This window comes from Chaetura pelagica, unplaced genomic scaffold (assembly GCF_000747805.2).
Source record: "Chaetura pelagica isolate M959 unplaced genomic scaffold, ChaPel_1.0 scaffold20, whole genome shotgun sequence".
Classification (NCBI taxonomy): Eukaryota; Metazoa; Chordata; class Aves; order Apodiformes; family Apodidae; genus Chaetura; species Chaetura pelagica.
Window position 1 is genome coordinate 950353 of NW_009951958.1, and position 24582 is coordinate 974934.

At 40.5% G+C, this 24582-nt stretch overlaps 1 protein-coding gene across 1 annotated transcript in view; it reads left to right on the forward strand.

The window, feature by feature from the left end:
* The first annotated feature begins 9653 nt into the window (after positions 1-9653).
* The window catches only part of USP13 (ubiquitin specific peptidase 13 (isopeptidase T-3)), a 35427-nt gene continuing 20498 nt past the window's right edge, over positions 9654-24582 (forward strand). Inside the window, exons 1-5 of the mRNA XM_009999276.1 lie at positions 9654-9752; positions 13724-13781; positions 21263-21384; positions 21795-21937; positions 22131-22315. Of these exons, the coding sequence (XP_009997578.1) occupies positions 9654-9752; positions 13724-13781; positions 21263-21384; positions 21795-21937; positions 22131-22315 (607 nt within the window). The remainder of the gene's footprint in view (positions 9753-13723; positions 13782-21262; positions 21385-21794; positions 21938-22130; positions 22316-24582) is intronic.

Here is a 24582-nt window from a genome sequence, read left to right on the forward strand (position 1 = left end):
CCCCCACCCGCAGGGGCTTCCCCCGCTGCCAGGTTTGCCCCCGTCCCCCCCACCCCGGGCCGGGGTCTCGGCGCTGGGCCCTGCCCCGCGGGGCTCCCCACCCTGAGCACCTGCCGGCTCCTGCGCTGCTCCTTCGTGTGCTTGTTTTTCTCCTAAAGGCGGGCGGAAATGGGAATTCTGCTTTTTTTTAATTTTTTTTTTTTTGGGTGGGGGGACTTTTCTGCCTGCTGGGAAAGGGGCTTTGGGTGCCCGAGGTCTCCCCGCTCCCCTCGGGAACTCGCGTTTGTACTTTCACACTGAGCTAGTGAGAAGGGGCGGTAGCTGACATTCTCATTTGTGTGTTTTGGCTGGCAGATGCCGATGGTTTTGCTTCCCTACCGTCTCGCTGCTCATTCACCTTTTTAAAACCTCAAGGAAAGCTCCCACGGTAAAGGCTCAACCTGAAAACCGGTGAAAAAGTCCCCTTGAAACACTTTCTTCCTCAGGGTTCAAGTTACGGAGCTGGACTTGGAGGAGCTTGTCGTATTTCCCCACTAGCTTGTTTAGTTGGCTGTTAATGGGATGTTGGGTGCACAGGAAACTTTCCGTGGTGTTCCAGCTGTCCTGCAAAACCTTTACAGATTCCATGGACTGCATGTGTTCAGTGGCAGATCTGGGGCCTCACACTTGTAACTTTGCTGAGATTATTGGAAGTCTTCACAAATAGTAATGGTCAGTGCAGTGCAAGGAACGGGTGCTCAGAACTTGGTCGTTTTAAATTGAGCTGAAAATTGATTTAAAGTTGCTTCTCTACGTGAAGCTGAAGTTTCCCAGAGACTGAGCACTATATATTGATGTTAAAGTCAATGACAGCAATCAAAAGGAAGCTGGGAGTTTACAGAATATTCAATTAAATATATGTTACAGACAGATTTCTTTATTTTTAATCCTTCCCCCCCCCTCTCTGACAATCCCTTCTAATACAGAAAATCAAAATTGGTTTTAAAGGTGACTCAGCTGTCTGGTGTTTGTCATGTCTTGTTGAACAGAGGTTATTTTTACATGCACTCTTCAGATCTCAAGTGTCACCCAGCAGCACTGACTGTACTGGGGGGCAGTCTGATTAAAATTGCCAAATCAGTCTCCACTGTGAGGTGCTGATTGCCTTATTATACTTAAGGTTTTTTGGAGGAAAATCCAATGTATCATAATATTTCCTTTCTGCTTGAGTGAACAGGTCGTTGATGTTTTTTAGTAACACTTTGTATCACTTGTTTTATAAATGTTTCTGTTAAGACTGGATATTAATTACTGATACAAAGTAAAAAACAACCAATCACTCTCCATCAACCCCCTCCCAACAAGCCTCAAGTAAACACAGCCGAAGTTGTGTTTAGCAAAACAATGTTTGAAGATCACGTTTGAGCAAAACTTAACAGAAACTGTGTAGCAAAGAAGCATAAGGAGGTGGAATCACCCTGTGATTGATTGATTGATTGATTGATTTTCATTTAATACTTTTGACTTGATTGGGAAGGGATTTCAGATTTTGGAAAATCTTGCTGTCTGTTTTTAAAACTTTTTGTTTAAATGTCATTAGAGGCACTGAGCTGGCAAAAGCCTTGACTGAGCATGTGCGGTCCCAGTAGAATTAAAACTAGTCTCAGTTTCTATTCTTTTCCTCAGGCAAAAGGCTTGTCTCAGATTTTCTTTTTTATTCCCGTATAATCTAGCTAATAAATTAGATATTGTTTCAAAGGTAACTATAATAAAGGGCAAATGTGTGCTTTCTTGGATAAAACACTGTCATTTACAATTGAAAACAGCAAAGGTGTGTTTTTAGTCTCGTACAGGAGGAAGGTGGAAGGATCCAGTCAGGTTGTTGCCTTGGCTAAAGGGAGATGTTTATCTCTGTGTGCTTTGTGTTAGGTTGTTTTAGTGACTTATTTTCTGAGATCAGCTATGTCTAACCTAAGTGAGCCTCTACCTATTGAGCTGTTTGGTTTGTTTATTATACTAAAGCAAATTATCAGCATTAAAAAACATGTTATTCGTTTTATTATCTAGGCTAAAATTCCAGATTACATTTTTGATGGGCAGGTGTTTTGTAAGTTAATTTCTCAGTATTTCCTCATTTTGCGATTTAAAACACATTCCTTGTTACAGCTCTAACTTCAACATCTCTCAATTGATTCAATGCAAGATGTTTTGTTCTGTCACTTTCCTTCAATATCAGATCTTATTTCAGTAGTTTCTTCCATTAACACTGTAAGACTGTCTCTAAAGCTTTACCCCTTTTTTTTTTTTTTTCCTTCTCCAAATAAGTGAATTTCCTGAGTATTCATCTGTAGCTTTTCAAGTGATGTGCTCAGTCACACAGCAGCTCTATGTGCAAGTTTCTTTACCTATACTAATTGTATATTCTTGCTGTCCTTGTAAGGAAGCATTGTGACCTTAAAAATACACGAAAACCCATCAGACCTGTGAGCATTAGTGTACAAAGTGTTATTATTACAGGAGAATGATTCCACAGGAATCTTGGTAAGGACCAAGAAAGGTAGAGGTGGAATGGCTGAGACCAGAACTGTTCATGTCAGGAGGTGCCCAAGAAAATGTGCTGAGTGGGAGCAGCTCCATCTTTCACTGCCAGTTGTGCAAAATTTAATGTGACCTGGCTTTTGCAGAACTGTTTGTCACTCTGTCAGTTGTGTCCTCTTGTCCAGATTTGCGTGGTGTAATGTCATTCAAGATCCATGTTCTAGTGGTTACAGGCAGCTTCACTGATCTGAAGATTGGTTGACTCACTCTTCCCTTTCCAGGAGTTTTACATCTTGCTTCCTTAGGTAAAGATCTGTAAAAACCAGCAGCATTGTGCTACAGAGAGTAATTAGATGAGATATTTCAGATGTGAGTGTAGGAGAGATAGAAGTGGATATTGGGTGTATTTTTTCTGTGTGGATTAGCTGTAGCATGAAGATCTTGTCAGAAGGGTAGTATTGTTAGAAGGACCACTAAGCAGATGAGAAATTAATGTCCTTAGATTTGGCCTAGTTCCAACAGAATACACTAGGGTTAGTTTCCAGGAAATTCTACAGACACAGGAGGAAGATTTCTGTGCACTGAGGAGCCCAAGTGACACTTTTTAGTTTATCTTACAAAATTAGAAAAGTAGACTTTTTATTACTTTATTTTTAACTACTTTTTTTTTGGTGGCTTCTAGAAAAACTGTGTTTCCCTGCTGAAGGCTCCTACTCCAGTTAGGCAATGATTCTGATGGGAATGGAGAGGGGAAGGAAGGCTGCCTACAAAACACAAATGCGGCCTCGTGTGCAGGATCACTCCTCTGGTGACTGGCCCAGCTGCTACCTCTCCTTTTTCAGGTCTGACACAGTCTCTCCTGGTGACTCAGTATCTGTGGTGTAGGTTTCTTCTCTCCAGTTGTGCCCACTGTGACCTCTCTTCCTCTTTTGGTGAACGAGCTTGACCAAGCAGTCTGGTTCTGTAGATTGCAGGACAGCGTTTGTTTAAGCAGCCTAAAGCTTGGCATCATTGCTGGAAAACCTTGCTGCTGACAACAGCTTCCTTTGTGAATCTTGCTGACTTCATTTTTGTGGCTCGAGGACTCTGTAATGGTTATGTTAGGACAATTCCCAAAGGCTAAACTGTGCTGATACTCTGCTGTTTATTTGGCAGTACAGTTGACACTGAAATCCTTGAGAGTTTAAAGTGTGTAATGAATACAAGTGACCACACTGTAGGAAACTTTCTAGAAATAAGTACCTCCTATCTGGCTGCTTCTTTGATCAATATTCCTTGAAGAAAATTAGAAAGTCATTAGGGCCACTGACTAGGAGAAGTAGCCTGGTATCTTGTTTCTATTGATGGAGCAGTAGCAACAAAGGGAAAACAAATAAAGGAGGACTGAATACACCTAGTTAGATAGATTTTGGCCTACCTGTGAAATGACTTCCAAGTTACTGAGGCAGTGAATTGCTTGGTGGTGAGTGATCATATGGAAAATCAGAGTAGTGTTGTATTGTTTCATGATGGGGAGATATCAAAGGTGTCCCATGGGTGAATGTTGAGTGTTTTGCTGTCTGGGAGTGCCCCAGGACACTTAGGTTAACTAAATAGTCTTCCCAAGTTAGAGAATGGTAAAATCAGTGAGAGTTGTGCCTGCAGTGGTTCACACATGAGAAATAACTCTGTGTCTTTGGAAAACAGCCTGTGTGTTCTCCACATACGTACGTGCTTTGTGTATTTCTGAGTTTGATCTAAACTTGGATCTTACTAGCATTCTATATCCATGACTGTCCAAACTAGAGTTAGCTGGTTAATCAGGTGTGCTGGAGTATTTTGGGTAGCAGACTTTGATTATAAGGTACCTGGAGTACATATGAAGATGCAGAATAACTGATAACCTTGTAGCTCTGCTGAATTGTTATGGAACCATTAGGTTTCCTGTTGACTCTTCTCCCCAGTTTTGCTGTTCTGGAAGCACAGTACTGAACTGGTGACCAGCAGAATTGATTGGCTAGTGCTCTGCACACAGCAAAAATCATCAGGCTCTCTGTAAATCTAAGCTACAATGGAAGTGATACAGGTGGCACTACTTGAGCTAGGAAGTAACCTGTGATGGATTTGAGACATCTCTATCAGTGGCTCACACAATTTGCACCTGGATAATCTGACCCCAAACACTGTTGATGGATGGAGGTTCTGTATTCCAGGTTGCAGGTTAGAAGTACTCATGACCTAATGTTAGTTTTGCCATTGTATTTGCTCGTTTACCATGAAGGCTTGTTCCTGCCTGTGAATGTGACTTGTACAAGAAAATGCTTCAGAATTACGTATGCCCGTCTCTGGAGCCCACCCATAATTTGTGCATGTGAGTGAGCAGTTGATCCATCTCCTGGGATGGTGGTTTGATTTCATTTTAGTAACTGATTGGCTTATGTGTCTCTCTTCTTCCCAGGAAATGTTTCAAGTGCTGTACTGAATTGGCCTTATCCATGTGCCTGCTCATCTATAAGCTACAATGAAGATACTGGACATCTTTGTTAAGCAATTGTGAAATAATTTGCTTGTAGGGAAACATCCGGTGCCATGCCTAGCAGTTGGAATTTAGACCAGAACTTGGAGGATTTTAAACCTTTCAAAACTAATATATTTGCTGTTATAATTTAGCTGATTGTCCACATAACATCAGAACCCTGGACTCCTGATAAATTTTTTATTTCAGCAATGTGTAGATTCTTCAAGCTGTTCTGTACTTTGCATGTTGCTGTCACGAAGTGTGTAAAATAGTAAAAAATAACCTTTTTTTTTTTTTTTTTTCAAGGGAGGATGGGGGAAAGATTTATTTTGCACTTGAAGATAACAATCCAGTTATTAGAAGCCCTGTTCTTTATTTTCTACTGCCAGATCATTTGTTTTCTGCCTCTGCTCAACCCAGCTCTTCTTTTCCCATTTCTCTTGTCTTTCACCAGTTTCAGTAGCACATGGCTCCTCTTCATTGTTTGTATATATTTACACATCAATCCCTGTGTATGTCTCTGCTGTTTTATTCCTTTTTCTGATTCTGTTGGTTTTCCTTCTCCTCCTCTTTACCAGATGCCAAATTTTACCTCTTATTATTTTTTCTTTGCTTTTCTTTTGTCACCATTGCTTTCTTGCCACATTTGGGTGACAGAGGACAGTTGTCCAGAACAACAACTAATGTGGCTTGTGGCACACTTCCTTTGGATTGACATTTTTTGTCCCAACAATGTCTTTAGATTGGAGTAACTAAGGCAATGTCGGTATGTTACTTTATCCTAACTCCACGCTACATATCTACTACATGCTGAGTGGGTATGGTGTGTGGAACCAGCTAAAATTCCAGGGTTTTTCTCTCAGGACAAGCTATATTTTTCTGGTGTAAGATAGTGTATTCGGTACTGTAGATAGGTTGCCTTCCTCCAGTGTAAATTTTCACACATATCTAAAATGAATGTTAATTACAAAGAGTTGCATGCCACAGCCTATGTAAAATATTGTTCCTTCCAGGATGTTTGTGTGCTTAGGAGGGTTAAATTCACCACTACAAAGCCAGTCTTGGATCATAAGTGAGTGTTCTTTGAGCATCAATCAGGGACCTAATCCTTTATACAGTCTTCTGCAAAGGTGACTTTTTTTTTTTTTCCTGTGACCTTTTAGACTTTTGAACAGTTTGTCCAGCTCTTTCCAAATTGCATGAAAGGATAGCCTGTGTTCTCTAGGAGAGAGAACTGTTTTGCTAGTAACCACAACCAACTTACTCAGATGCTACATTTAGCTCATATACTGAAAGTGTGAGATTATTGTCATAGGCTGCTTATCAGAAACAGTTCAGTGGTCTCTTGGATTTCCTCCAGAAAATGAGAAAATAGTCTCCAAGAAAACAAATTTGTAAACAAAGTTCCTGAGACCCCAGAGTGACAACACTATATATTTTATTTAGGCTGGGAACCTATAGGATCCTCTTGTAGCAGACACATCTATGACTCTCTTGTAGAAGGACATAATATAAAAGGATTTGGAATACAGAACATAAGAGCAGACAGCAAAGGTATAATGGGCCTTAAAGTAGAAAAAATTGTGGAAGAGTAGTGGAAATTAAAATAAATGTAACACGTGTTAAATGCAATTGTATTTTATGAATGTTTTGAATATCAAAAGGGGATGTTTTCCTCTAACTACTGTATTACTTTTGGACATGATTGTAGGTATCAGCCCTGCTCTCAAAGCTGTGAACATTTCACATTCAAAGGAGCTCTGGGTTTTTTTGGTAAATAGAATCTCAGGGGTTATGTGTATCAGAAATGAGATGGCTGAACATTTCACAATTTGCCTTGCAGAGAGACAGTCTTTGTGATATCTAAATGCTGAAAGAGTGACTGCACAATGTATTTTAAGTGTGAATGGCAGATAGTCTAAACTCTTGCTTCAGATTTTGCATTTGAATCCTGGAATGCTTGATGCAATTTTTTTGTCCTTCTGAGTAGTTAAAGCAACAGCTGTATAGATCATTACATGTTCAACTTGCAGCTAAATCTGAAAAGCTGAAGTTTGTATGTGTTGGTTCACATTAAGAAAAGCAGAAGAGATGGATATTTTCTACAGTTTTGGGTTAAAACATCATTCTCTAGTCTCTTTTCCTGTCCTGTTTGTCTCCTCCATGGCTCTGCTGGACTCTGTACAAGTACCAGTATTTAATGGTGTTGGAGGCTGTTCTTCAGTTCTGGCTTTAGTTAAATCAGGAAATATTAGCTTGCTTCAAAGAGTAGCATACAGGTGTAGGTAAGGATTGTAGGTAAGCTAAACATTTAGTTTCCTTCAAGCCCTACAGAAATACTTCATGCTAATCTTTGAAATGGATTGGGGAGAATTAACTGGGTTTAGAGTGGCATATTCAAGGCTGGTTTTGGGGCAGTGGTGGGAGGGAAGAGACTTGTGAGGTCCCAGCTGGTCTGTGACAGGTATCAAATGAGCAACAACACTATTAACCCTTCAGCTTCATTTTCTGGAAGATAATAAGGTGTATTAATCTGGTACTGGTTAGGGAAGTCTTAGGGATCAGCTATGATCTCATTCTGACTTGCCCTCTACCAGTTTTTCCAGTCCACAGGTCTGGACAGAGCTTAACTTGTGCCATGACTGGCGCTGCAGGATGAGCAGCTTTGTGCTTGCTCTGAGAGGGGCCTAGCAGGGCTCAGAGGCAGAGGAGAGATTCCTGCTTGAAGAGAGGTATGTGCCAAGTTTTAACTGGCAATTAAATGAATGACAGATGCTCTTTATTCCCTTTCCCTTCCCAGAAAGTGAAAGTAAAGAGAATAAAGGAGAGAGACTTACAGGCTGGAAACTAAAGTACACAGCTTGAATGAAAACAGTAATGATGAAAAAGAATATAATGGAATATGTACAAATATATATAAAACCAATATCACACTTCTCCCTCTCCCACCCCAGTAATGTTCATGTCACCACCGAGGTTGCAGGGCAGGCACTGGGAAAGTCCTGGACTCAGTGGCAGATGGGAACTGGACTCAGGAACACGTGGATTGGGATCAAAGGCAGAACAACAGAGTCCTATCATGATGCTGGCCAGGGACAAAGAGAACTTGACCCTCATGGTCTCCCAGATTTATGATGTGTATGGGATGAAATACTTTGATCAATTTTGGGTCACCTGCTGTTCCTCACAGGAGGTTGCAGGTGTGACCACTTTCCTTGCCTTTGGTTTCTGGTGCATTAGAATTTTAGCAGAACAAAGCAGTGACCTTGGCTCTGCATACCATTCCCCAGCACCAGCTACAAGTGTCGAGTGTTATCAGTCCTAGAAGCAGCCACTGAAAAACATGCTGCTAACTTCAGAAAGTGCAGTTACTTAAAATAGACTTAACTGAAGAGTAAAGTTACTACAGAGAAAATTACTTCTGTCCTGGCTCAAATCAAGTCAGTAGGCCAGGCAGAAGAGAACTTCTTGGTTTAAAGTATCGAGTATCTTCCAGGAGTTGCATTACCTGGTGGTATCCTGTTGCTCTAATTCTCATGACATGATTATGCACATGTATGGGCCTAACTTTGTTTCTTGAGATAATGACCTTTTTAAAAAAATTATTTCTAAGGTGCCTATGGATGAGTTCAGCTCATGTTGTTCTTTGAGGAGTTCAGCATGAGATGTTTTTTACTGTCCAATAACACAAAAAAATTCACAATACAAAAAAAAGTCACAGCATTTCTGAAAGACTCAAGTTTTTGTTTTGCACCACCTATTCAAAACAGTACATGCTAGAGAGGCCTTAAAAAAATGATCCAATGTCAATGAACCAAATGACTGGAAGTTTTCCTTACAGTCAGAGTGATGTGGGAGAGATCTGGGAGCAGTACTGAAATGAAGCAAGACCCTGATAACAGCCAGCATCAACACCCAGCTTTTGGGAGAGAAAAAAAGTGATGGGACTCCTGCCAAGTTATGTTACTGAAATGTCAGCTTTTGTGATCAGTACCAGGATATATGTATTTCCTTTGTACTGGCCTTGTCTTCAAACATACTAATTGCATGAATAGAAAGAAGCCCTGATAGATACTGAAGAGTGTTCACAAAATGCTTGCCAGTATTTTGTTAGCTAGTTCTAAGAGCTGCTTGGATAAGATTGTGATCAATAGTAGAAGTTCTGGCTGAATCCCTGCACCATCAGCTCTGCCACGTATCTGATTTGAAATGTTCTTGCAATCAAATGGACAAAAAGAGTTGTTCTCTTTCACTCTTCTGTGCTTCATTACTTCTATATTTTACAAACTTCTGTGGCTACAAATCTCTGTGGATTATGTGCTCAAGTGAAGTTTTTCAAGACTAACTTCTAGACCTCCTATTGGGACACTCACTAATCTGTAGTTGTAAAGTAAAACATTTCAATGAGTTTCAATTCTTGTGATATGATGTGGAAGTTTCTTAAAGGACTGATAATGTGAACACTTCAATGTGCTACAAAAGCCACATTTTCAGTGCTTGTTTGCTAACAGAAAGGGTCTACAATTTTTTGCGGTTTTTTTTCTGCTTGCTGAGCCCTTCCTGACCTGTTCCGTTTCTTCTCTGCTGAAACTATTTCTGTCACTCCTTTCAGGATTCAGAAGGAGGTCTGTATGTGTGCATGAACACGTTTCTGGGATTTGGAAGGGAACACATTGAAAGGCATTACCGGAAAACAGGACAGTGCGTATATTTGCATCTGAAACGACACGTGATAGAGGTGAGACTTTTGGCTTTTCAAATAGCTACCCTGGCAGTTCTTGGGTGCTCATGTATGTAATGCATTTCAGACATAGACCAAATCTTGAATGACAGAAATGAACATATGCAGATTTGGAGCTGGGCTTCAAATTCAGGTGCTTGGATCCCAAACAATCCTATTGCTTCAGTTCTGAAATTAATCAAAAGCCCTAAAGGCAACTTGTTGCCTGACTTCCATTGAACTTTACTACACACTTCTATGTATCACATACATGTTGTCTGCATATTGTATGCATACTGTAAGTAACTAAATACTATTCTGAAACCTGCATTTGAAGTGTAGAATTACTATTTTTTGCTCAGATTTGGTTGGAAGCTTCTGAGTTTGTGGTTGTGGGGGGTTTTTTGTTTGTTTTTGTTGGTTGTTTTTTTTTTTAATATGAGGTTTGGTCTCAGGGTGACAGGACTTCTTTTCATCCTAAGATTTCTGTGCAATTGAATCATGACCTCTGTCCTGGCCTGGGATCTAAAGCTTAGCTGAAATTAATGGTGGATTCTAGAGCCACACACTGCCCTGATTCTGTGTTACACCCATTGCACACAGGGCTGTATACGTTCAAATTTCTGCTCACTGTTCTTCCATAATATCACTGCATATCAACAGTATGTTGCATTTTATAACATCTGTTTGTGTGTGGTTTGTCTGGCAGCTCTAAAAGGCTGTTAATGACTTGTGACCTGAGCTATGTGGAAGGCACTGGGTTTGCTTATAGCTCATGCCCCCTTAAGCTCTGTCTCTTTTGGCAGGTTAGATGGCCTAAAATAGCTGCTTGGAGTGGGATAGAATACTTCACTTTTCTCATACTACAGCAGTTTCCCCTGGGTGATGAAGGCCTCAAGTTATGTAAAGTGCCATGACCACCTATTTTCAGTAGCTGACTATTCATATTTTAACAGAATTATAGCAAAGGGGTTTGCACGTCTCCCAGGTTGAGATTGTTCATGATGTGTGTGGTGTTCTTCAGAGTTGTCTTTTGTTGTAAGGGTGATTGCAACATTTTCCTTCACAGTGTTAATGGAGGTTTTGGAGACCCTACTCTAGTTTTAGCAATGGTTCTCCTGAGTAAATTTTAAACTCCTGATAGATGATACCTAGGACTAGAAACAGGTAGGCAGAAATCCTGTCAGCTTTCCTTGTAAATAAAGTTCTTCCTCGCGACATGGGAATTTTCAGTATTAAGGTAAACTGGGGTTACAATGAGGCCTCAAATTCCTTTCCAGGGTAAAGACTAGGCTGAGGAACTCCAAAAGGGAGAAGCAAATGTACTGATTTTTGTTTGCTGTTGTTGTGTCCCTTCAATTGAATTGGTTCAGTGTCTCCTATTTTTCTCATTGTGAATCATGATATAGAAGAGTGGCCTGGCATCTGTTTGAAGGTGGCAATGCATTGGTGTGGAAGGAAACAGTGTGTAACTATACCATACAGGTGAAGATTGTGTCATCTAACATGGCCCATAGCTAGGATGCCTCATGCATTAGCTGTGAATTTTTTTTTACCGTGACTGTTTCTTATGTGCTATCTATGTTTTCCTTTGAGCAGGCCTTCACTGGAACAGTTTTATGAAGTGTCTGGCACATGCCATGTTGTGGTTTTGTTGTTTTAAGCCAAGCTTTTGATGGTGTGGGATACAGTAAAGCCAAAGGCATTGGATATGCTATCTTAAGATTCTTTTAGTAAGGCTGCTATTCTTGCCTGTGGTTCACTTGGCATGATCCTTGCAGAATGCACTGCATTGCTGCAGAGATCCCTTTTTGCTTCCAAAGGTGTTTGGATTAAGTTTGAGTCGTGTATCTTCTCACAATTCAATTAGAAAATAAGGGTCAGGTCTTCAGCCTGTTGGCTTAAGTAGAGCCAGAGTATCTGCCAGTGGTAGGTCAGCACCAGAGGCATCTGCTGAATCATCAGAAATGTGTACAAGGGCAAGTTCTGCAGTGCTCTGGTAAAATTCTTAGCTATATGAAGAAAATGTTGTTTGTTTGTTTTTCTTTTCCCCTGAATTTTACTTTTAATTATTTTTAAATTGGCCACTCTTGTAGTGTATGTCTGTTTCATACAACTGCCTGGGTAGCATTCAGCTGTAGGCAGAGCCTTGAATTGATGCTATCATGGTACCTCAGCCCTGTTGAAAACACAGGGCAAGAAGCATGACATTTCCTGCAGTGATGGCTTCCTGGATGTTACTCAGTGGTGCTGATATAAAAAATGTGGCAATGGTGCAGTTAAAGAGAAGGCAACATAAGCTACACTGCACCTTGTACAGGAAGCATTGCAAACAATTTAATGCCATTGGCAATGAGTTGTGTGGACTCCCCCTTGCTGGGTGTGTCACATCTGCTAGAAGCCAAAATTGTTAGTGAACAGGGAACATTTTCAGTGATTTCTGACAGGAGGAGAAGTAAGGTAAAAATTCAGGTTCTGAGTTTTTCAGGAGTATTATGCATCTGCAGGTCCACTTCAGATATACTCACCAGTTTGGAAAATCACGCTAAAACACTTAATGTCAGTGGTATTTATTGAAAGCCACTACATGTGAAATCTTCTTTGAAATAACTAGTTGTGTGGAGTTCACAGCGTCCCACTTGGTGATACCAGAATTCAATAGGAATTTCCTAGTGTTGGAAACAGCATTTTATTCTTCTTTTTAGTTCTGAAGCTATAATCCTACAAGTATGTGTAATTTATTAGTAATATATTTGTAATTGAGCTACTTTTCAGTAGTATTATGGAAAAAAAATGGTCACCTTCATTGAGGTGTTTTTTATAATGGAGGAGTTGCAAGCCAGACTCCCTTTCCCTAGGGCTCATATACATATGAATAATAGGATCTGTTCTTTAGTGCAGCCAAGAAGTGTTAATTGGCATCTGCTCTAAGAATGGAAAACTTTCATATGATGTAGAAGACCTCAGTGGTGATTCAAGCAGTCTTCTTTGGCCAAAGCTTTATTTACATGATGAAGGGAACCACCCAAAATATGTGACCCTTTCACGTACCAAAGAGCAGAGGCAGACTTGAACTTGCTTTAGGCTGACAGGTTCTTGGCTGTTATCTCTCCACCTGTTGTATTCCAATATTATTATTTAAAAAAAGTCACCTAACAACCTTACTAGTTACCCTAACATAGTGCACCATGTTGGCATTATAGTCACAGAGGCTTATTGGATTTAATTTTACTTTATTTAATGATGCCTGTTAATAAGCAGCTTAAGAAGCAAGTGCATTACTTTTACATTTCCTCAGCTACTGGTGTTTTCCTTAGTAGTCTGAGAGATTTTGAATTGGGAAAGCAGTGCTTGAAAGTGCATGTCACTGGAAAGTTACTATTCTCTGCTGGGGAGTTTAAATTAAAAAAAAAAAAATCACCCTGAAAAATGGATTGGATGTTGTCAGGCTTTCTTCATATTCTTTCATGTTAAGAAAGCACAGTGGTGACTTGGATTTGTGTTAGTGGAAGCAGACATGCACCCTGATAGAAGGAACATTTTTTTCTGAATAGCAAAAGTGGTCCTAGTGGAATTAGTTACGAAGGATTGAATCTTTTATGCAGATAACAGCTTTTTCTTCCTCTTTCTGTTTCAGTTTTAGTCACTCAGAAATACTGGAGGGGATCTAGTGGTGAGAGGTCTGAGTGATGCTCGGTGTCCCTGTTTTATTGCCCATGAGGCATGATCAGCTTAGCTGCTGATGAAGCAAAGTGTGAAGGATTCAGATGGCAGCTTTCTCATGCCATGAGGGTAGTAAGCAACGATAAGTTGAATCCCACTGTCAGAGATGAATGAAGATTTCTATTGCTTAGCAAGGACTGTGATTTAATAGAAGGACCATGAATAAATACACTTGTGTCAGAAATATTGATGCTATGGGGCTATTGCTGATTTACTGTTGTTTTGCTTGATGGATTTTTAATTGTTTCTTTCTCTCATTCCAGAAGGTACCAGGAGCATCTGGTGGAGCTTTACCAAAAAGGAGGAATGCTAAGCTATTTTTAGGTATTGTGAACAGCTGCTTTCATACAGTCCTTTCCTGACCCTGTCAGTGTGCGTACTTGAGCTCTGTCCACTATTGTGTCTGGCTTTGGGGCTCCTTGTGGATTTTCTTTCTTCTGTTGCAGTTTTGTTGTTGTTGTTTTTAATTGGTTCAAACAAATAGGTAATTCTTAGCAATTTTGGTGCACATTCAGAGATCTCTGTATGTATGCATGAGAAGTTTTAATCTAAAATAGGCCCTCAACTATTCTCAAACCACCGAGGGTGGGATAGATAGTTTTTATGAATTCTGTCCCTTCTCTCTCTTTTTGATATCCACAAAGCAATGTTTTATTAAAATGTTTATCTGTACTTAATGGTCAGATATTACAGGGTCTCAGTGTGGCACTCTCTGCTCAGCAGATGGTCACAGAAAGGGCTGTTATGATTCTGAAGATGTTACGCAGATGCATCTTCTTAAGTGGTGCTGTGATCTCTCCTACAGTGAATGCAACAATACACGTATTGTCAGCATCTCCTACCAATTCTTATTCTGTTATGTCCACAATTATATCTTCTTGCTTCATGGAAATAAGTCCTCTTACCTTGTCCATTTCATCCAATACCCTTTGATTCAGATGACCCTGAAAACCTGAGGGTCTTGTGAATATGGATGAGAGAAATTTGATGCAATGCACATATTCTCCTTCCTCCCACAACTTGTGGTATTTTTATTATTTATCTATTACTTACTCTAACTGTATTAATAGTGAATTTTTCTTCTGGTAAGGAAGAGGTTAAATCTTTTATTTACAATTGCCAGCTCTTATGGCTAAAGGGAAACAATACATGGCCTCTCTCTGGAATTGCTTTGATCTGTGGAATGTGTCCCTAAGAGGACTTTGCAGATTGTGATCGATTAAATTGTTGTTAATGTCTGGAGCAAGTTTTGCTAGCATGACTTGGAAAGAAAAAAAGTCTTAAAATAAGTCATGAAGAAAAAAACTTATTTTGTAGGAAAACAGTCTTAAATCACAAATGTTGGTCTAAATGCCATTTACTGTCAGTTTACCTTGAAAATCGTATTTGTCACTGCATAGTTCAGAAGCAAAGCTGGGCTGCAATGCAGCGATATTTGTCACTGCGTAGTTGGTTCAGAAGCAAAGCTGGGCTGCAATGCAGCGATGGTTGCACAGTGTTAGTGATGTGAGTGTCAACAAGAACTACAAAAGCATGGTCAGGTTTTATTCTTGCTGATCTACTGTGTATATTTTGAGGCTCCTGTCACTGCGTTATGCCAGCACACAGTGTATGTGGCTTGATATCTTGGATGTACCATGTTGGAGTCCTCAGATTCTATTCTTGCACAGGAGGTTTTTTTTGTTCCTGCAAAGATCTGGTGGAGAAGTTCCAAGTGTCCTGGTCCTCGTGAAGTTCTGAAGGTGGTGCACCTTCGCTGGGTGGATTTAGCACATGGAACTATCACCATTTAATCTAGTACTTCTGGAATCTCATGTCCTTTGGAACGCGCATCTTGTCTGGTCTGTCCATCTACTGCAGTTCTCTTTGCGCCCCCTGCTGGCTGGCAGTAAAAATACACTCACTAAAAGTGTAATTACTAAATTCCATTTTCGTATTAGCCCAGCTGGAAGAAAAAGAAAGAATCAGAATTGACAGAAAGTTACCTAACTATGATAGAACAGAAAAGAGCTGTTGTGTATTTTCCAAAGTGAAGTAATGGTTCTGGTTCTGCTGGAATATTCTTGTCAGAATATATTTTAGACGTTATCCAGTAACTATGTGAGCAAGAGCAATTCCGTTGGCAGGATGTACAGTTATTTTCCTTACAAGATCCTGGTCAAAACAGGTAGGAGAAATAAGAAGGAAGATCCTTGTATTGAGGCCCAGTTCTTAAAGCAGAAATTTACCAGCACAGTCCCCCTAGACCTGTTACTCCCAGGAGTTATCAGCATAGTCCTTTGTGATGTTCTAATTATGAATGAGTAATGCCATCATAAATGGTCTTGAAAGGGATTGAAAAATGAGCAAATATAGTTTCCTGGTTGATTTAACATTATCTAAGAGATGAAATCTAGAAGTGATTTTTAATCACTTTTACTGTTTTAATTAATGTTACTGTGTAACTAGATGTTGGAAAATGCAAATAAGAGAAGTGTTTTAACTGTGTGCACATTGATGTGTCTAAATTAGCTATTACTGTTCAGGAAGGTAGTTCTGACAGATGCTAGGAGTGGTTCTCTGAAAATGTCAGCTCAGTTCTCAATAGCAGTGAAAGAATCAAGTGGAACACCAGTAGAGCCACGTTTTATATTTTTCTCTATTATTTTGGTTTATAAATATAAGTGAACTTCTCTTCAATAGAGAAATCACAGACAACCACACCCCCTGTTTGTTCCTTCTCACTCCCCTCCACCTCTTCCAACAAACAAAAAAAACCCCAGATAAAAACCCCAGATACACATCTGGAAGCAGGCAGGTGTACCCTGAGGGAGGAATCACCACATTTTGCCTTGTTCTGGTGCCCTCTTCCTGGCCCTCTGTTGGTCTGTACATGCCAGAGCCTGAAATCTAGGCTAAACAGAGATGGTAGAGTGGCTGTCATAAAACCTGTCTGTAGACAGATGTCCTCTTCCAGATCAGTTACCATAGCAGTGTCTGCCAGTGCAGCAAGTTGTGTGAGCTCCGTTTTGAGCAAAGTCAGGACTAACTTAGACCATTAATTAAAAGTGTTTTGAAGTACTCAAATGAGCAGTCCTGTCAGCAGATCCATGCACATGGTAACTGCTGGTGAGAGGAGTGTCAGTGAGGAGCAGTATCCGTGACTCACAGCTGGTCTCAGAGAAGACCTTGGAAAGGAAGAGAAAACTTCCACTTAGAGAGTCTGGGAGAACGTGTAAACTTGCTGAGCTTTTCCTGGATGGCACGCGCCTGCCTACGGCAGTGAATGCAGTTAAGGCTGCCTGCTCCAAGTGTAAAGACCAGTAGTAAGAGTGGCTGGACTGGATTTGACCACAGCTCCACTTAGCTCTCCTAGATCTCATAGCTGCCAGCAGCAGAACCTTGTTTTCAGTACAGATGTTTGGTAAGCTGCTGAAGAGGACTTTGACCACAAGTGATTTGAGTGGTTTATGTTTATGTAAATAAGCACATATAGAGCATACATCTATGAATGGAGAATTTGTGATTTTGGAGGATTTGAATGTTTTCTGAGAATATTTTTAAATTTTAGCCCAGCAAAGATGTGCATGGTCCCTAGCAGTAGCAGTGGAACTGGTTACACCATGAGTGTACCTGTTGGTTTCTGACTTTGCCATCTAAGTTTGAGTTGAGTGTAAAACAGTGAGCAGATACATGACACCACCAGAGCCTTTATCTAGCAATAAGAACAGCATACTAATGTTTTGGAGACATAGCAAGCAATTTGAGTGTTATTTTACAGGTAGTGAATGATCCAAATGATCCTAGTGTAAAGTTTTCCTTTTGCCACAGAAGAGAACATTGTGCCTGGAACGTGAATCTTTTATAAATTAAAATTCTTTTTTTTTTTTTATAGCTCATCTGATGAAGTCAGTGTTTCAGATGTGCCTGAAGACAAATGAAATAAATAGCTTATAGTCTGTAAAGTGGTCCTGATGCTGCAAGGAATTGCTATTTAGTGGCTTCAGGAAGAAATTATTTGTTTTAAAGACTCAGTCCTCTGCTTCCAAGTCAATACAAATGTGTCTGTTGCTTTCAGTGAGAGCAAGATCAAGCCCAGATTCTTACCATGCCTTTTTAGGGTTTCAAAATTTGTTGCCTTGCTAGTCAACATCCTCATTCAATTTTCATGTTTGTGTTCCCTTTCATACACACACACAGACACATCAATTTGCACAGGAAATGCTGTTTGGGGCTCCTGCCTGGAGTCTCCTTATGCCACTATTATTAGTTCAGTCAGTTGGTAACTTGTCTAAATCTAGTCTGGGCTCATCCACTCTTTTTCTTCCCCTCCTGTGGGTTGGTTTACAGTAGTCTGTCTCCCACTTCCAGCTGCTCTTTTCAGTCAGTTCAGCAGCAACACATTTATCACCATCACTAAAGTGATTCCTGTGAGCTTGCATAAATTTACTGACCACTTGCTCAAAATAACAACATCAGAAGAGCCTCTGTTTTAATGTGTCTGTTATTTTACTTGGCCTGTTGTCCTGGCCTCCCAACGTAACACTTGTGATCTAGGGACACTGTTTTAGTGACCATGGTGTTTAACTGGGACTCTGATGAACAACATCCTATTCAATTTTCATGTTTGTGTTCCCTTTCATACACACACAGACACATCAATTTGCACAGGAAATGCTGTTTGGGGCTCCTGCCTGGAGTCTCCTTATGCCACTATTATTAGTTCAGTCAGTTGGTAACTTGTCTAAATCTAGTCTGGGCTCATCCACTCTTTTTCTTCCCCTCCTGTGGGTTGGTTTACAGTAGTCTGTCTCCCACTTCCAGCTGCTCTTTTCAGTCAGTTCAGCAGCAACACATTTATCACCATCACTAAAGTGATTCCTGTGAGCTTGCATAAATTTACTGACCACTTGCTCAAAATAACAACATCAGAAGAGCCTCTGTTTTAATGTGTCTGTTATTTTACTTGGCCTGTTGTCCTGGCCTCCCAACGTAACACTTGTGATCTAGGGACACTGTTTTAGTGACCATGGTGTTTAACTGGGACTCTGATGAGACACCATAAAGAGGTTAGTCCGCTAGAAGGGGAACATGGTCATGTAGATATTCACCAGCAAGCTGTCAGCTCTTCAAAAAGATTAAAAACTGGTTGGGTTTCTTGTGGCTCCTCCTTAGAACTGAGTAAACCCAGAGATTTTCCCAGAGAATCTTCTGCTTACAGCGTGTCTTTGAAGAACACCCTTATCAAAGAAACAGCTTTGTATGAAGCATAGTGCTTAAAGTGTTACAGTGATTTTTAATCAGATGTGCTCCATTTGCAAGTAGATTTCCCCTTGCTCCTCTTGCCTCTTGTTCCTCTCTCAAATTCTGTACTAATTCTGGGATCCAAGTTTGAAACTGCCTTCAGACTGCACATGGTGCCCAGTGGCTATGGGATCAACCTCTGCCTTCATTTAGTGTGGGCCCTGTTGCCTTCTAAAGTCATAGTTGTCTATTTTGATTGTATTTTACTCATGCTTTCTTAGCTGTGTTGGCCCATGCACAGACACAGAAAAAAGGTAGAATGTCATACTGAGCTTAGCAACTAGGACTCTCAGTGCATACAAGCCAAGATTTAAAAATGAGCGGTGATTTGGAGGTTTTCAACTGGACATCCTTTTGAGGCCTATCTGACATCAACAAAAGGAATTAGTCTATCTGGTCATCTGCTATATCAAGGGATTCCAGTCAGTGACCTTAGAAGTCCTTTCCGCTCTTCTGTACTGGCTCTGAACCCTGAGAAACTGTCTTCAGGGTAATAATTGCCAAAAAGCACTGGCAGTACTTTTAACCCCTATTCAGAGGGGGGTGGGTGTGTGAAGCTTTCCACAGTCACCTTCAAAAGTGGAATTCCCGGTTAAATCCACGTGTTTTTTCGTGGAGCTGTTCCAAAGCTGTGTGTATTTTTCTTTAAAATAAATGTGATGTTGTCATGTTGGTGCATCAGACATCCAGAATACCATGCTGACAGGACACAGTTTTCTACTTTTCTGGTAACATGCATGATACTAATCCAAAGATGGTAAAAGGGATCTTTCCTTCCCCACTCATTGCACACAAAAGGCTGATGCTCCTAAGTCTGTGAAGTCCTTAAATGGCAGCAGATGATTGCTAACAGGATACTCAGTCTTTCATCCCAGGATCACTAGTTCAAATGCAGGTCAGATCAGCAGCAGTAAAATCACTACTGTCTGGCATGTGAGATGAGCTCAAGTGTGGGCTTGAATTTTGAACCCAGACAACTGTGTCATTGCTGTTGCTATATAGTGGGTTGTAAATACTATAAACTTAATGCCAATATCACAAAGAAATGAAAATACTAGCATGTCTTAAACATGTCTAAGGATAACTGCAGCTGCCGTGAGCTGTCCTCAGGATCCCTCTGGTGGCTGAGCAGAGGGCGTGTGGCTGCAAGCACTGCCTTTAAACCTGTCTTGAACACACATCGAGTTTTTATCCTTTCAGGGAAAAGTGCCATATTTAGGAGTTGGTTGGTATTTTTCGTAGCGTGGTGCTTGTCACATTTCTGGGCATTAAATGAAAATTCTCTGTGATATGTTGCCATATGTAACATCAGCCTGGAGAGACTCAGTTTCTTTGCTTCATAGAGTAGGAGAGCTTACTGTTGCAGGCTGCATATGTTCAGTTTCACTCCTTTATCAAAACATAGGATTATACTACAAGCTGTAAAAGAAGCCAGGAGTAAAGTGAGGTTTCTTGTTATCTCTATTATACTGCAGAAAGGAAGAGATTGTTATGGAAACTGTATGATTCTGGGAGTTAGTAATAAATTCATATTTTCTTTATAAATGTTGGGCTTTCAGTATAAGAAAAAGTTCTTGCTTTTGTGTCTATATTCAGCTGATGAGATGGTGCTTTTTTTGGTTGCTGCTGAGAAAGAGGTCATACTGCTGGAAGTCACTGACAGTGGGTGTTGCCACCCCTCAGGTCCGGCTGGTGCCGCAGGTTTGCCAAGAATTGACTGGAGACTGGACTATATTCCTCTCAAGTGGTGGTCTTTCCAGGTCATGTTAAAATAGCTTTTGATACTTGTTTTATCACTTAGAATGTTCAGGCTGTTACTGACCACTGGGTAAATAGAGAGCTTAGTTTTCTGAATCTGGCGTCTGTCATCCTCACCTGCCTCCCAGATACACATTTGAGGTTTCAGGCATTCCCAGGGTGCAGTGGTTGCTGCCAATGCTCATTTAGTATTGAGTGATTCACTAAGCACATGCCTACTGGATACACTTCTAGCCATGAACATCTTTGTGGGAGGGAAGGCCACAGGTCCAAGGTGGATGGGAGCGGATGTTTCAGACAGGTTTGTGATCTGAAAAATATGGGAGGACTGAAACAGAGGTACGTTGTTCTTGCTCTGCAACGTGGGCATGGATAGTGCGACCTGGTCACCACGTTGTATAGTGTTTCAAGACCCCAGGTAAAAGGCACAACATCACGTCCTTATTTTGACCAAAATGAGCAGAATTTTGTTAGTTACTTCCCATAATGTCTGCAATAGTGCACTGCTTGGAAAGGGGCCAAATTATCTCTGACTGGGGATAAGATTAAGATGGAAATTTTGGTCCTCAGAACATCCTCTTGCAAATGGTCAGATTTCAATTTAGATCAACGTTTTACAAACACTTCTAGCCAGAAGAAAATACTGCCAGTGTCAGCTTGCAGGCTAATGCCAGGCAAGCAATGCTTCATAGTGGTATACCTGCCACAATTTAGGAACCTTGATCCTGGGACAGTCTTCTTATATTCCCCATCTTGTTTTTCAGATCTAGAGACACATGGTGATCTCAACAGTGATGACTTTGAATATGAAGATGAAGCAAAGCTTGTTATATTTCCTGATCACTATGAAATCTCGTTACCCAACATAGAAGAGTTACCAGCACTGGTCAGTGAGTGTGCACAAGTGACGACAGGAATTGTCCTGTTGCAGCTTTTATCAAGATGGAGCTTTGTGCTTATGTGGTGCATGTTTTTACATAAAGATCTTTATAGAGATCTATCATAGAGAGTAATTTTTAAAAGTTTGCTTTGTCTTTGTTTCTTAGATTTCCTTTTCTCTTCTGTATTCCTCCCCTTATTGTAACCTCAGCTTGTTTCAGGGAAGCTCACATAGCACACATGCTTACTCTCCTGCTAAAATAGTAACTGCAATCTGTAATAATATATGCATATTTAACCTTATAAATGGTCTTACTGGTACCCAGTTCTGTATGTGGTTGGCAATGTTCTGAATGCCAAATTCTGTCCAGTCACTGAACAGTGTTTGGTTTTGATTGCCATACATTTGTCTTCCAGATGACAATAGCTTGTGATGCACTCCTCAGCTCTAAGTCACCCTACAGGAAACAAGAACCTGACTCCTGGGAAGAAGAGCTACAGGCATCTAAACATGCCAAAACACTTGTACAGTTAGATAATGGTGTTAGAATTCCCCCCAGGTGAGGGTAATAAAGTTTGTCAATCTCTAATACAGTCCAGAGTAACAGAAGTAAAGCCAGCAACATGGCCAACAATTCTCTTGCATGACTCTGGGCGAAGTGTGTACTTTTGATCTGACCTACCTTAAATGGTAATACAGGATTGATTCCTGTCTTAGTTATTTCTGTTGTTTCTTCCTGTTTTCTCTTGCAGTGGTTGGAAGTGCTCAAAATGTGACCTGCGTGAGAATCTGTGGCTAAACCTGACGGACGGTTCAGTGCTGTGTGGCAAGTGGTTCTTTGATGGCAGTGGGGGTAATGGGCATGCAATGGAGCACTACAAGGATACAGGTTATCCCCTGGCAGTGAAGTTGGGAACCATCACTCCTGATGGAGCAGGTCAGCCACCTGTCAGGTTCTGCTATGGGACACCTTTTGTGTATGAGACTAACAGTGTATATCTATTACCAGTTGGGTTTTCTTTCTAATGCCAGTGTTTGAGACTGATATGAAAAGAAAACCCTCTGAATCTTGATCAGGGTTTTGGGGAATAACACACAGTCCATTTGGAGAAAGCTCTTACCTTTTATAAATGTTCCTCTTCTCTTGTTTTATATTTGGTGTAAGTAATTTTTTGTTTGTTTTTATAATAGATTTATTATTTTGAAACAGGAGAATTGTGAGTATTTTCTCAGTTCTGCTACATTTGCTAGGGCAAATTGTTCAATTTTATGTAATATAGAAGCAGTAACAGGGTAATGTTTTTTTAAATTCAGGAAAGTAAATACTTAGCAGTATGCATAGTTGTTTCAACTGAAAACTGTGCTATTTTTCCTTATTGTTTTGGTAACGTTTTGTTCAGCTGAATGGATGTTCATCTTCATGGGGCTGCTGTGATGCTCATTTATAAAATGCCTCTGAATATCTTGAAAGGGAGGAAAAAAGCTGTAGATGTACCCTTGTTTGCATATTCTCAAAGTGTGACATTCTGGGATGTTGCTGTGGAGAGGCTTATGGTGTGTGAGGATTAAAATAATAAGAAGCTGAAAAAGCAAAGAGATCCTCTGCTGCAGCTGTACAGAGAAATAAAAAGTGGAAGAACACACAGAATAATTATATTTTTGTTTTAGTGCCTATAACCATATGGATGAAAAATATTTGACACACGTCAGTTGAGAGGTTTTTATTTGTAAGTCCTATTCACTCTCAGGCAAAGGAGACTGTAGTCAGATTCCACCAGCTGTGCCATTAAAAAAACCTGAGGAAATGTCATTCTTTTTTTTCCCAGATGGAATATTGTTTCCTTGGATGAGCCTGGTTTTGGATTTCTCTCTAAATCTCTCAGTTATTGGAAGGTGTTTTAGAATTTGCCCAGCTGTAGGTTTCAACTGCATCTACAAAGTAAACAAAATATTCTTTAGTGGGATTTTTTTGGAATATTTCCCCTTCCTCATCTTTAGCAGCAATACTTGTTTCCTTATGGGCTGCTGTCCTTCTGCCTCCCACCGATCAACTGCTTCCTCTCTTATGTGGCCTTTGTGGTAACAAATGACAGGTTGTCATCCTTCCCTCTGAATGAGGGGCAGCAGCAGTTCTCTACACACCTTTGTTCTTCTGGATGATGTTTACTTGGTTTCCCTGTAGAAAAAAACTTCCCCAAGCCTCCTTGCTTCCTTTTCAGTAATTCTCTCTTTGATCTATATTGCAGTGGTAGTCATAAGCTCTTGATAGGGCTGGATGACAAATGAGCTTCAGCAAAGAACTTTGCTGGTTGTAATGCAATGCTTGTCTGGTTTCTTCTTTCCTGAGCTGAATGTGAAGAGATGATGGTTATTGCGTAATAAGTGTTAGTCCCTTTGCTGATGTTAACTTACTCCTCTTTCACACCAGTAAGAAGGAGAAAGAGGTGTTACCAGTGTGACACTTACCCTACATGTACACAGAGGGGGCAGAGGAGAGCTCCTTGTTTTGTCTTGGGAAATTTGTGTTGCATACATTATGAAAGATTCTTGGGGCACTAGCCTCATTTGGTATTATTCTGTCAACAAACAGATCTGGGATCAAGGCAGAGATAGAACCAAACTTCTGTCTCCACTCTTGAACCTTGTCAGGATGCACAGGAGTCAGAAAAGTTGCTTGAGTAGGTTGAGTAGTCCTTGGCAGACTGTGCAAGCTGCTGCCTCTCTCTTCAATGCTATTTTATTTCATTTTAAGTCATTGTGAGTTTGTGTGTTTGAAACTGGTTTGAGGGATGGGCTGAGGACCAGTTTTGAGGCTGTGGGAAGCCCTGTCTGACAGGTACCAGAGTGAGTTCCATTGTGGATGCCACTATCTGCAATTAACACCTACTGCTTTGGGGGATCCTGTGCAACTTGTTTATTCAGAGGTAATGTTGCCATTGCCTGTTATCCTTTAAGCGGCAAGGAGTGGTGTCTGCACAGCCAGAACAGGTGTAAATCTTGAGCTGTGGAAGAAAAGGAAGTGCAGGTAGTATTGCCATTTTAAAAAAATATATTTTTTTTACCGTGATATGAATAATAATTATTTTCTGTTCAGTAGTATTTTGCGCTGTCTCAAATTTCTCCTGATTTCTATCCCCCCTCCCCCATTTCCTCTATTCTGCCACTTTCTCACAGTAACAATAAGCTTCTGAGTGTCACATTTGC